General features: G+C 34.6%; 2 protein-coding genes across 6 annotated transcripts; one reads left to right on the top strand and one right to left on the bottom strand.

Moving 5' to 3' along the window:
- Positions 1 to 756: 756 nt before the first annotated feature.
- Positions 757 to 5,888, top strand: LOC126692273 (BEL1-like homeodomain protein 1). 3 transcript variants are annotated; one of them, XM_050387810.1, is made up of 8 exons: positions 757 to 990; positions 1,273 to 1,383; positions 1,582 to 1,631; positions 2,055 to 2,178; positions 2,407 to 3,276; positions 3,648 to 4,021; positions 4,523 to 4,583; positions 4,671 to 5,888. In XM_050387810.1, exons 5-8 carry the CDS (start codon positions 2,443 to 2,445, stop codon positions 5,511 to 5,513), a joined length of 2,112 nt encoding a protein of 703 aa, XP_050243767.1. In that variant the 5' UTR covers positions 757 to 990; positions 1,273 to 1,383; positions 1,582 to 1,631; positions 2,055 to 2,178; positions 2,407 to 2,442; the 3' UTR covers positions 5,514 to 5,888. The 3 variants fall into 3 exon arrangements, with proteins under 3 accessions (XP_050243767.1, XP_050243769.1, XP_050243768.1); XM_050387812.1 differs by lacking the exon at positions 1,273 to 1,383; XM_050387811.1 differs by lacking the exon at positions 757 to 990 and having other exon boundaries at positions 1,190 to 1,383.
- A 1,766-nt stretch (positions 5,889 to 7,654) lies between these two features.
- On the bottom strand, positions 7,655 to 12,138 carry LOC126692274 (BTB/POZ domain-containing protein At3g05675). Of its 3 annotated transcripts, none has more exons than XM_050387813.1 (3): positions 12,027 to 12,138; positions 10,395 to 10,458; positions 7,655 to 9,282 (listed from the first exon to the last, which is right to left on the bottom strand). In XM_050387813.1, exons 2-3 carry the CDS (start codon positions 10,404 to 10,406, stop codon positions 7,972 to 7,974), a joined length of 1,323 nt encoding a protein of 440 aa, XP_050243770.1. In that variant the 5' UTR covers positions 10,407 to 10,458; positions 12,027 to 12,138; the 3' UTR covers positions 7,655 to 7,971. The 3 variants fall into 3 exon arrangements, with proteins under 3 accessions (XP_050243770.1, XP_050243771.1, XP_050243772.1); XM_050387814.1 differs by having other exon boundaries at positions 11,998 to 12,111; XM_050387815.1 differs by lacking the exon at positions 12,027 to 12,138 and adding an exon at positions 11,632 to 11,775.
- Positions 12,139 to 13,527: the final 1,389 nt, after the last annotated feature.

The raw sequence follows: 13,527 nt of genomic DNA on the forward strand, positions 1-13,527 counted from the left end.
CAACTAAAAAAGTGGTGGAACTACTAAATCCAATATAATTTATTTATTTAGAATTATTTTATTTGCTAGTAGTTTTTATATGTAGGTAGGTCTGGAATATGAATTAATATAAAATCTTTCATCCCTTAGCAAAACAAAATCTTTTATCCCCTTTTGTGTACTATATTTTTTTTAGCTTTAGCAGTAATTTGTCATATTTATTTTACCATCTAAAATAACAATAGCTTTGTTAATTAAGAAAAAAGAAGATAAAATATAAGATATATGGAGATCGATAGAGAATAAAACAGAACATTATTAATGAGATAGAATATTTTTATTTGCAAACACGCGTATGATCGACATGCACGAATTCTTCTTGTTTATTAAATTGGATTATTTGTTTTTTTTAGCAAATACAGATATTTAAATTTTACTACGTATGATATTTAGGTATATGAATTAGCAAAATACAGAATGTTTTTTGATAAATATATACAGTCGCAAAATATAACTTTTTAGGCATTAAAGTGGGTGTTATGGTGGTTGGTTCTGTGTCCCTTAGGAATTTAATTGCTTTATCTTCAAACTCTGGCATCCAACCACAAAAAATATATAAAAAGTTGAGAAGAAAAAAACAAAAATATGAAAAGGACAAGAAGATATTTAATATTTAATTCGACAATAGGACCCTCCTCACCCTCTCTCTTGTTCTTCATCATCTTCATTCAATTTTTTTTTTATTTTATTAAAAAAAAAATTAAGCTCTGCTAGAAGGAGACGTTTCCTCGTTTATCAGCTGCTTGTATCTTTCTGACACACTTTGAAGTTGCATTTTCATCATATTTTATTTGTTCATTATAAACACACAGACACATCTCTCTCTCTCTCTCTTTAAAAAAAAAAAAAGTTCTTTTGTTGCTCATCAAAGGGTGCTTGGCTGCATCAAATGATTTGAAAGGGAAAGGGTCAAATCAAGAGGAAGTTCTCACTTGTTTGATCTATTCGCAGGTACTTCACTCAAAAGCACATAAAAGAGAGAAAGAAGAGTACCATGTATAAACCAAAAAAAAAAAAAAAATTAAAAAAAAAAATTTAACTACCTTTTCAAATAACCTGCAAAACAATTATTTTAATTTTTGTTTTTTTTTTTTTTAATTTTTAATTTTTAATTTTTATTTTTCATAAGAATGATCATAAATGTGTGGATAATGAAGTGAATAAAGATGGGTATCTTTTTCTCGGCCTTTTTAACTCAATCTCTCTCTTCACTGCTTTTTTTGCCCTTTTCAGTGTGAGAGAGTTGCAGAGAGATTTGAGTCTGACAGAGGGCTTTCCTCTTATATGTGAAGAGACTGATAAAATCCTATAGGTATCGAATAGATCATACATATATAGACTCAGGTTGGTGTAGTGCTATTGTTTTTGATGTATCTATCCTCTTCTATTATCCCTCTATTCTAAAAATCCATAACTGTTTTGGTCTAATAGCTCTCTCTCTCTCTCTCTCTCTTTCAGTCTCTCTCTCTCTCTCAATCTCTCAAATTGTGATGTGTTCTTAGTGGGTAGTCATTGTAAGCCAAATTCTTCTTTCCTTTGCAGTGCAGAGATGATCATGAAGCACGTGCACACTCGGATTTTCGTCACACCAGGTACCAATATTATTAACTAATACTCTAATCGATTCCTTCTCTTTCTATCTCTCTCTCTCTCTCTCTCTCTCTCTCCATCAATTTCTTTACCTCTTTTATATCTCTCCTCTCCCTTTCTTTCCATATATAAAGCCAAAGATATCTGCATATTTTACTCCCTCTTCTTTCTTCTCCTTCTCCTACTACTATTTAAACTTCTTGAGAAGATCATATAAAAAGTGGTTCTTTTGAGCTATAGCTCAACTGTCACTTCATTCTCTTGTAATTATTGGTTGAAGAGTGATGCTTTAGATTCAAAGACCAACCTGGATAGATCAGAATTATGATAGTTACATGCTATAGAATGATGGGTTTGTGCACAAACTTGTTTCAACATCATAAACTCAATAAATTTATGGTCTTTTTGCCTCTTGATTTCACCAGGAATGTTTGTTTGAAAATGAAGACCTTCACAGACTCCAACAGAGTAGTCCTATTCATCCATTCCAGACAGCTTTGTTTCATGGGTTGACAGAGACTCTCTCTCTGACCCTCCCATACTCATAAGGTACAACAACAACAACAACAACAAACTCATTCACTCACTAACTCACTCACTCTCTCTCTCTTTTGCATGTAAAATGTTAAAAAAAGAGTCACTTTGTGACTATGTTTGTGTGTGTGAATGTTTTTTTGTTTATGTCTTTGTTTTGTGTTGGTTACATGATATATATATATCACATATGTATATACCTAGATGTTGAAGGTTAACTAACGTGGTCTCTTTTCATTGAAGTAAACCCACAAAAACACACATCTTTTCCAAGAAACGATGGCGACGTACTTTCATGGCAATTCTGAAATCCAAGCAGCCGATGGGTTACAAACCCTTGTGCTCATGAACCGAGGCTATGTACAATACTCTGACACTCCACCACCGCCACCGCAGTCACAACCCAACAACTTTGTATTTCTAAACTCGGCCGCGGCTGCTGCTGCCGCGAATTCCTTGAATCTGCCTCACGCGCCGCCTCCCCACACCCAACAATTTGTCGGCATCCCACTTTCCAACGCGGGTTCCGCGGGGGACCCCACTCCCCAATCCATGCACGCAGCACACCACGAGTTCTCTGCCCTGCATGGCTTCGCCCCGCGTATGCAGTACAACCTTTGGAACTCAATTGACCCCAACACGGCGGCGCGTGAGACTCCACGCGCGCAGCAGGGGTTGTCGTTGAGTCTCTCTTCGCAGCAGCCGACAGGCGGGGGATACGGGTCTTTCCGGTCTGACCGGGACGTTCCACCGCAGGGTCAAGGGCCTGCCATTTCCGGGGAAGAGCATATGCGGGTTTCAGCCGGCGGGTCGCCTTCTTCGGCTTCCGGAGTCACTAATGGTGTCTCGGGTATTCAGAGTGTGTTGCTGAGCTCTAAGTACTTGAAGGCTGCTCAAGACCTTCTTGATGAGGTTGTGAATGTTGGGAATGGAATTAAGAGTGAGATATCAAAGAAGGTCAATGGAAAGGTAATCGGAGAATCATCAGTGGCGGTGAGCGGTGACGGCTCAGTTGGCGGTGAAGGGAGCGGTAAGCGGGCCGCCGAGCTATCCACGGCCGAGAGACAGGAAATTCAGATGAAGAAGGCAAAGCTTATTAACATGCTTGATGAGGTATGGCTGTAATAGTATTGTTTTGTAAATAGTCTCATATGTGTGTGTGTGTGTGTGTGTGTGTGTTGTGTCTCTAATTTCTATTAGTTTAGATGAAATATGTTTTTTAAGTAAAAAGCTTTTGATCAAAGAGAATTGGGTTTGAAATTTTGTCCACTGTTTTTTCATCGAGTTTTTTTATTTTGAGTCTCAGCATTGAGAGAATTTCGTAGTTTGATTATTTTAAGAAGAAATGTTTTAGTTGTCAGATTGATGATATCTATACTTTTTGGAGTATAAAGTTCTGAAAGGATTTCAAAGTAATTGAATTTCGATACCAATATATAATTCACTAATCATTTTTACTTTGGTTCATGTTTTGTTATGTGAAGGTGGACCAAAGGTACAGGCAGTACCACCACCAGATGCAGATTGTGATTTCCTCATTTGAACAAGCAGCTGGGTTAGGCTCAGCAAGAACGTACACAGCCCTTGCTCTACAGACAATCTCAAAGCAGTTTCGGTGTTTGAAAGATGCAATAACTGGTCAAATTAGAGCTGCAAATAAGAGCTTAGGTGAAGAAGATTGCCTAGGAGGGAAGATTGAAGGTTCAAGACTCAAATATGTTGATCACCATCTTAGACAACAACGAGCTCTCCAACAGCTGGGAATGATCCAACACAATGCTTGGAGACCCCAGAGAGGATTGCCTGAAAGATCAGTTTCTGTTCTTCGTGCTTGGCTTTTTGACCACTTTCTTCACCCGTAAGTATTTCACAACTGTCATGTTTTGATAAATTATTAATTGTCCTAAGGATTTTGTTAATGTTTGTCCGAAGGGCATACAATAATTAACGAGAAAAAAATTTTCAAGAATTGAAAAAATATTGTAGATTTTTCAATTTTCGAGAAAATATTTTTAAAAATGAATGGTTTAATGTGTGTCCTTCAGACACACATTAACCAGACTATTGTTCTAAAAGCTTAAATTGATATAAAGTAATGATTAAACGTTCAAACTGAGGTCATCTACTTTGATAATATCATAAATTACTACTTTCTCAAAAGCTCAAATTGATAAGACATGATAAATTTAGTCTCTTTGGACTATTTTCCTAATAAAACAACACCAACCAAGACTTATTTTCATATTTTTTCTGTCGGTAATACTTTGACAATAATCTTTTGTTAAATTGGTTTCTTCACATTCCAAACATTCAAGAGTTTTATTGACATTTTTTTAAATGTTAAATTTGGATTTTTCAGATATCCTAAGGATTCAGATAAGCACATGCTTGCAAAGCAGACTGGGCTTACTAGGAGCCAGGTACTTTATTAAAGTCTATGCATTTCTTTATAGCCGGTTTCATTGGTTTATGGAATTTTGATGCTGAAAAGACTTGTGATTATGCAGGTGTCTAATTGGTTCATCAATGCTCGAGTTCGTCTTTGGAAGCCAATGGTGGAGGAGATGTATTTGGAGGAACTCAAGGAGCAAGAGCAGAATGGATCAGAGGACAAATCAAGCAAGAGCAATGATGATTCAGCTTCAAAGTCCAGTGCTCCACAAGAGAAAAGTTCTGCTACTGAAAATCAAACCAGAAGTTTCAATTCCAAACAAGAGAATTCTACAAACCAGAATGGTGCTGCAATTACAATTTCCAAAGCCTCAACATCTCCGGTCGGAGGAAGTATGAGGAACCACTCTGGATTCACTCTCCTTGGGGCATCAGAATTGGAAGGAATCACACAAGGAAGTCCCAAGAAACCAAGGAGCAATGACATGCTGCATTCTCCAAATAGTGTCCCATCAATAAACATGGATGTCAACATGGATATCAAGCCCAATGAGGCAAATAATGAGCAAGTTTCTATGAAATTTGGTGATGAAAGGCAGAGCAGAGATGGCTACTCATTCATGGGCAGCCAAACCAACTTCATTGGAGGTTTTGGGCAATACCCAATTGGTGAAATAGGAAGGTTTGATGCTGAGCAATTTGCACCAAGGTTTTCAGGCAATGGAGTTTCTCTCACTCTTGGTCTCCCCCACTGTGAAAACCTCTCCTTGTCTGGAACCCATCACACATTTCTCCCTAATCAAAGCATTCAATTGGGAAGAAGAGTAGACATTGGTGAACCAAACGAGTTTGGTGCCATAAACACTTCCACCCCTCACTCTTCAGCTGCATATGAGAGCATCAACATTCAGAACCCAAAGAGGTTTGCTGCACAATTGTTGCCAGACTTTGTGGCTTAAACAGGAGCATGAAGAAATGAGATAGATGATACTATGGGTTCAGGGTATGTTTCATAATTCATTTCTATTCCCTATAATAATAGGGGAGCATGGAAACTGCATGGTAGTGTAAAGAAAGAAGAAAATTTACTTAGTATAGGTTTATACTTTTGCATAGAACCATTTGCGTTGTTAGACAGCTTAGGATTTCAGAGCATATGGTTGAGGATTGTATATTATTTTTGTAAGTTTTGAAGATGGGATAGATGGATTGTTGTCATAAAAATTAGTAATATGGGGTATACCAATAATTTTAATGATTTTAAGTATGTGTTGGTGTGATGGTTGTATATTCCATCAAATGAAGGAAAAGTAGAGGGAACTCTATTCTACCAATCAATCCATGCAAATGCATTGAAAATTTCCTTTCTTGTATTCAAGCTTGAACAGTAAATGAATTGAAATATGGCTTCTTCCTCTCCTATAAGGACATTATATCCAATCATTGCTCGTTTTCCTTCAACTTTAATGAGGTTTTCACTAGTAAAACATCATGTGATAAAGTGCCTATTACTTGTACTCAAAATTTCAAATGCTTAGACTTACACAACTTTTTTTTTTTTTTTTGAGAAACAGACTTACACAATCTAAATATACACACACGCATCCCACCAAGTAAAGTGCAATATGCATACGTTCATACATATTGCTACTAAAAATAATCATTATTCTCATTTTAGAATCCAATTTTTAAAGTTCTTTTATTTATTTATTTAAATTTTGTGATTCAAATTGCAGTATTTAAATGGCATAGAAATTGGATAAAATTTTATATTGGAGAAGCAATCTATTAGAATAATGAAAATGTTTTGGATGAAGCCTATTAACAATTTTGTCAAAACGTGTTACTGTCTCCAAGGATGTCTTTCAATTAAACATTGTCAACATGTTGTTTTATAATACATTAACAACCTGCCTATTATCCTGATTCCTGATTCTTTTGCTTATAGTAATTGATCAACTAAATCGTATTTTGATCTAAAGATAAAATACACATTTAAAACAAAAAAGGACAAGAGTAGCCAATCCACTTCTTGTCATGCTGGGGTTAATATTTAATAGACAAAGAAACAGGAAATATACAAAAGGCAATTTATGCTATATATAAAAGGCAAATATTTAAGATTGCTTCAACAGCAAGGATACCGATTATCTTTGTAAGACTTTTAACACTTAACTAATATATAAAACTGATATGAAGAAATTTTCTAGTTAAGCTTCTTTCATATTCTTTTAGTAGGTGATTCGTTGCCTTGGACTACTAAATTTAATAACTTATTTTGACCTAAATTTGGTAGCTTTAGTGGCTTGAGCACAATAAACTAATGATGATGAAACTCATAATTTATAATCATTTCAGAATGCAGAAAGAAGCTTTTCCAAAACAATTTTTTTAGAAGATAAGTCTCTATAAGCATTGGTTTGTTCACAATTAGCCAAAAAATAAAAAGTAAAGAAAGAACAAATTAAACACTATATCTTGCAGAATGCCATTTTCATTGCCATTAATTTTATGCTTTTTCAGAAACAATATCTGCCATTTGGATCTTTGGATCATAATAGTAGAAGGAAAACACCTGACATTCTGCATAGCTAAATGGACAAAAACAAAACAAATATCTCAATGTTGCTCGCTTATTAGGGAACCAGAAAATCAGAACCACGCAATGGGGCCAATTTGGACAAAAACTTGTTCAGAAAAGAGAAGAAGATAACAGGCTTTAGCCCAAATAACTGTTTTGGCCCCCTTAGGGACGGTGGATTAAAATTCAGAGGTTCAAATCTCACAGGCTCTGTGAAATAAATTACCATGAGCGCGCGCATGTGCACACATATATACATATAAGAAAATGGCATAAGAAATTATTTGAAAGGTTCAAGTTTGTTGAAATTCTTTCAATAGTAAAAGAGCTGTCAAGAGTGGTCTGAAAAGAGCAAAAAATGCAAGTCAATTAACTCGACCAACCCAGTATTTCAATCTTCATTAGTTATCCTTAAAAAATAAACATGCCAAGGACCTCATGCCCATTTCACCATAGAATAATAGCATATGCTGATATCCAATAAGCGTACAATCATCGCATGCTGATAGATTTTCATCCTTACAATCAAAACCAGTCTAAGTAAATTTCATACTATGATTTCAGCAACTCCACAAAATCAACAACTTAACAGTTACAATGTTTACTTGTAAACAAGATCTACATATGATTTACAATACCCTAAAAGTAAAAAAGTGCAATTATACATTGAACAAGGAATTCAAAGCAGGTGCCCCTAATTTAGACACTCCCCCTATTTAGCAACAGTTTCCTTCTGAATCATTTTCTCATCTATGTAAGGATTTTCTTCTTTCTAGATGCTTTTGATTGCTAGAAGGGTGCACAAGTCAATGCCCTAACAAAAATATGCAAAAAGGTCAAAGTGTTTTGGTTATACCATTGTTGCCACTGACCAACGATAGTCTTCTCTTGGCAACCTTGGATCTGTAACACCACACCTCAAATGCCTCTGTCAGGTCGGGATAGCAAATATGTTCATTTCCTAACCATTCATTTAAAATCTCTGCTTGGTCCTTGGATGGCAATGCAAGAATTATCGAAACAAATGTGGATTCCAAGGATTGCCACAGCTCACCATCTATTTTGATTGTCATAGCATCGTCACCATTAGTTGTGACAGAATCAATCACAGGTTTTGTAACTCTCACGAATGGAAGCCACACTTTTACCACATGAAGCCGTTTTGTGGTTGGCAATATAACTGTTCCATACCCTATTGCCTCTAAAACTTTTGCTGCAACTTCAATAATCTTTGACTTTGTCTCAGTAATTTCAGCTGTTGGACTTGCTTGCTCAACAACCTTGACTATCTTATCTGATGCATCAATCCAGTTGTTGACAAATTCTTTCATAATTTCCAGCTTATTCAATATCTGACCAGCCCATGACAAATCAGATAGATGGGATTGAAATGACTGCATGACTCCTGCCTCACAAACTGATTCTACATGTTCACATAACAAAGCTTCTAATATATGGTTGAATCTGGAAAACAGTCTCTTTACACATTCTTTCACCTCCAATTTTATCTCCTCATCAGCAGTTAATAGAGGGGCATCATCATCTTCAGTTAGCATGTATTCAAGCTGCTCCTGGGCTGAAGATTTAAGATCATTCATGGATGGAGGAGGGGATGATGTGGCAAATCGAATGGTTGAGAGAAATATCCCCATTATAGCTGATGGATTGACAGGTTGGAGACGGGCAAGAATGGGCTCTGCTTGTGATCCCATATGTGGTATGATTCTTAGAATTTCCTCCTCCTCAGCCTCTTCCCAAGGGATAGCTTCCAAATAGTTCACACAAGCAGTAACAATTTGTGGACAACCAAGCTCAACAGCCACCTGGAGTATACCAAGGGCATTTCGAACACCATGCCACATGTCATCCACTGAGCCATCTATGACATCATAGAGAAGGCGTAGAACATTGACATGGTAGTCAAAGTTAGATTCAAGACAATAAACGTCAACACAGTTGCGTGAGTCTAGGATTTGACATGTTGGCCAATTCTCAGAGAGGCGGTCAGCAAAATACTTGCTTTTTTGTGTTAGTATGAGGGCGTGACAGTATATCCATTCATCTCGGCCATCCTGCGTTCGTAGTCTCACAACCACATCACTGGTTGATCGGTCATCAATCCTGCTAGAAACCTGTGTTTCATTACACTGAAAGCAAGGAAAGATGTGAGGTACAGAAAAAAGATGGGGCAACTAAAAGTTTAAAAGACCTAGTGGGCAACAATTGAGGCAAAAAGAAACTTTTAGAATGCTTAAGATTACATGACCTTGGCAAGTTTAATTCCAAATGGCAGTATCATATACAAAACAAAGAAGCGTTCATAAGGATTGACTGTGGTACTGGACAAAACCACTTCACAGTGGAATATAAAAAAAGAAAAACCAATGGACAGTGCCAAACAACAGTGAGAGTGTCATTGTGTAACATAAAACCAAGACCTAAAGAGAACAGCACAATGCACTGTTATAAAAACGGATTGGACTGGGTGGTCCAAGTGGTTTAACTATGAACTAGGAGCTCAACCGATTCTATAAAATCTCAAAACTGGACAACTTAAAAATACCCGCTTACTGCAGTTGAACCTTCTGACCACGAAACCATTCACAAGTTCAGTGGGCCTTCTGGGAATAATTATTCGCCTTCAAGATTCAATCAAGACCTGGAGCTCAATGACATGTCTACAAGATGTTTCTGGCAGTGATTCCAAGGCATGACCGACCTGAGATTGATCAGAATACAAGGTACCAAACGAGAGGGAGAAATACAAGCTTGTTGACTTGGAGTGAAAGTGGCACAAACCACCCTAGAAGAAAGAGAGTGTAAAAGGGGACCCAAAAGAAAGTAAATATGAATGATTCAGAAGAAAAGATAAGGATCTATCTGTTTCATTCTCCTAAGTTTAATACCGGAGGAATTGGATCAGATCAACAAATCACAAGCCAGTCAACAAGGATAAAGAAACCAACCACAAAAATTAATCCCAAGGATGAGAAGGTCTTTGCTCAGTTGGCCTTCCTAAAAGATTTTGATTGCCAAATTTTGCATTTGACTGTGGTGATGTTTGCCTTGCTAAACAGGCAGAGTTGTATACATATAAATTAATGGTCCAATTTCAAAACCTTGAACCTCTCACTTTTTTGGTTCTTTTTCCAATCTAGTTTTAAAACCACGGTACAATGTTTGATTAATGGAAACAACAAAGTGTCAAAATTAAAACACAATATAAATTAAAAATTAAGACGAAAATGGAAAAACTTACAGGGGACTCCATTGAAGCAATGGGCACCAAAGAATGTATCTTTTATGAATTAACATTATAGCACCTGTACCATGAAGGAAAATCTACATTAAAAAAGCAATGTGGATGTATAAATACAAACACATGATTGGCAAAAGAAATAGCACCAGAACTACAGGGCACATCAAATCAGTAGTAATTGTTACTAATACATACCATAAACTATTTATTGCAAATGGGATCATACGTCAAAACTACATTTCACATTAGTGACCCAAAAGAAAGTCACATAAAAATCTGTCATGGTCTAAAAAATCTCTTCAATTGTCAAACTCTTACAGTATTATCTATGCTTTCAACTGGTAAATACTTATAGGAGGTTTTACTAGATTTCAAATATAAATGATAGCATTGGATAGCAAAGTTATAACACGGGACTAACCATAACAAAAAGTAAGCAAAATAAGAACTCAGGTATATTTTACATATAAGTTTTATTGTCCTTAAATTCTTTATTAAGACAATTAGGCTAAAATTTAATGTACACTGTATAGTTATCCATCAAATCCAATAATAATATATAACCATTTGAAGGGGGGAAAATGAAAAGAGAAAGAAAGGCATTAAAACTAAGGACCTAAGCTTAGAACTACATGAGTCGTGACCCATAAAATAATAAACAATAATCTCCAAGAAATCCCTATGATGTTCTTCCATGAGATGCCCTATTCGAACTAAGAAATCAGCAGCCCTCATATATATGTAGAACCTTTTTAAAGAAGAGCCCTTTGAACTCACCTCTAGCCAGTAAAACCTATGGTGACTAACCCCACCCACAGGAACCACTTTTCGGGTAATTTGGGGGCATCCACCGTTGGCGGGCTAAGCAATTTATGCTCAGTCGGCAGCTTATTTTTATTTCTTTATATACATTAAGAAACCATAGCCTTCAAATCTACTTCTCAACTTATAAACTCACAATCTAAAATTAGATTAATTCTCCAATCAATAATCTGTTTTCCTGAGTAACAATTAAGACAAATTTCCACCTCCTTCAACATGTGATTGCCTATAATCCTCTCTTCACTGACAAAAGAACATTTCTATGAGCCACAGCATCTATAAAAGGAACTAAAGAAAAACAACATATGTAATGTACAGGGAATCAATCACAAACTACACAAACAAATGGATACACCAAAATCTTCAAATTTATGACACAATTGATTGCATTAATCAAGTGGGTGAAGATTTTGACCTTCATTTATAAAACCCAAGTCATCTGTTTTCTTCTAAGTGCGCCATTCAACAAGTTTGCCTTTTTTTTTGGCCAAATTTCTCATACTTCATATGCAACTCCTTATAGACGTTAATCACAGAAAGCAATCACATTTTGGGCCTAGTAAGTTTTGTAAAACTAGAAAAGCATATAATGAGAAAAAAAAAACCCAGAAACTCATTCATCCTACAATGAAAAACAAGTCCTTTAAAACTAAATTTGAAGCTAAAAAAATCAATCAGAAGCTCAGCTCAAAGTAAAGCCAATAGAAAGCTAAAAAGAATATCCACTTTGTCAAGAACTGAATAAATCAAAAAAGAGAATAAAGATAAGATATTTACATACCCTGTTGGAGGAAAAGCAAGAATCGGTACCTTATTTTTCTTTTCATTTCACTGTTTCCTGAAGAGCTCAAGCTCCTTTGTATTTCGCATCAGCAATCTCTCTCTCTCTCTTTGATTGAGGAAAGAGAGTGTTTTTTTATTTTTTTATTTTTTTTTATAGCTTTTTTTTTTCTGGGCCAGTTGAATTCAGAGTTTACATAGCCCAATATATAAGCCCATCTAAAAAGTCTGCCAATAGTTTGGACTTAGGAGGCAAAAAATAAATAGTATTTGTTACATTGGGCTTTTTAAGAATCTGTTCCTTAGATTATTGGAATGTCTTAAATGGATTGGGATAGTTGAGAGTAATTAGAATAACACTACCATAATAAGCCCATCCAAAATTATTAATTTATTAAAAAAACAGAAAAAAGTTAACAATTATACTAAAGACATCTAATATATATATATATATATTAGATTTTATTACATTGTCAATAATTTAATTGAGATATATCAAGTGATAATCAGCATTTATCATCCGTTCTTTGACTCTATTTTTGGGACATTCAATAAACTGTTGGATTTTTTTTTTTTGGTTCCCAATGGAATAAATGTATAAGTGGATCCCTGAAAAAAAGAAAAGAAAAAAAAAAGCTACGATGTTAATCTTTTGTCATTCTATTATAAATTAATGTACTTTTTAATTATAATATATATTTATATATATATATATATATAATATTCAATTGGAAGCTCAATTAAGAATTCAATTTAGATTCTATTTGCATTCTAATTTGTGAAAGATACCTTCACAAGTTTTGCTCTGTTATCTTGCCAATTTGGCTTTTGTTTCTTAATAATATTTCAAGTTTTCTTTCTAAAAAAAAAGTATTTAGATTTTAAATAGGCTTCAATTTTGTGTAAAGTGTCATTATATTTATAATTTTGTGTCAATTGTCAATTATCTTTACACGTAAATTGACTCCAAACTTAAAAATATAAAAGGTTTTGTTCAAAAATTTATTATACTCCAATGTAAAACTTTGGAAGTGTGATACAAGTTATAACCTATTTAAAAATATTTTAAGTCTATTTTTTTTTTTGGGAAGAAAAAATGCTTTATTTTAAGTCTATTTAAAAGTTAAAACTAATCCAAATTTTAATACAAACACTCATTATTAGTTCAAATATAAATTTAAATGAAAAAGTACATTATGTTCTAACATATTGGTTTTTCATATCTTATTTGAAAAATGATATCAATAAATTTATTGCATTGATCACAATAACAAATTTTAAGTAGGAAGTAACAAAATAATTTTTTTCTATAATAAAAAATCAAGAATGAACAATTTGCATACTATACCAAATAATCTCCTTACAAAGGTTTTATTTTTTGGGGTGGGAGGTGGAATTTCAATTTAATCCCTAGAGTTGTTGGACTACTCTTAAAATCTAAGGTATAAATTGAAATTTCCCTCTCTTTTATATCTTTAATTTTTTTTTTTTTTTTTTTTTTTTTATATTTGATAGTTATAATAATAGAGAT

The sequence above is a fragment of the Quercus robur genome, chromosome 7 (assembly GCF_932294415.1).
Source record: "Quercus robur chromosome 7, dhQueRobu3.1, whole genome shotgun sequence".
Classification (NCBI taxonomy): domain Eukaryota; kingdom Viridiplantae; phylum Streptophyta; class Magnoliopsida; order Fagales; family Fagaceae; genus Quercus; species Quercus robur.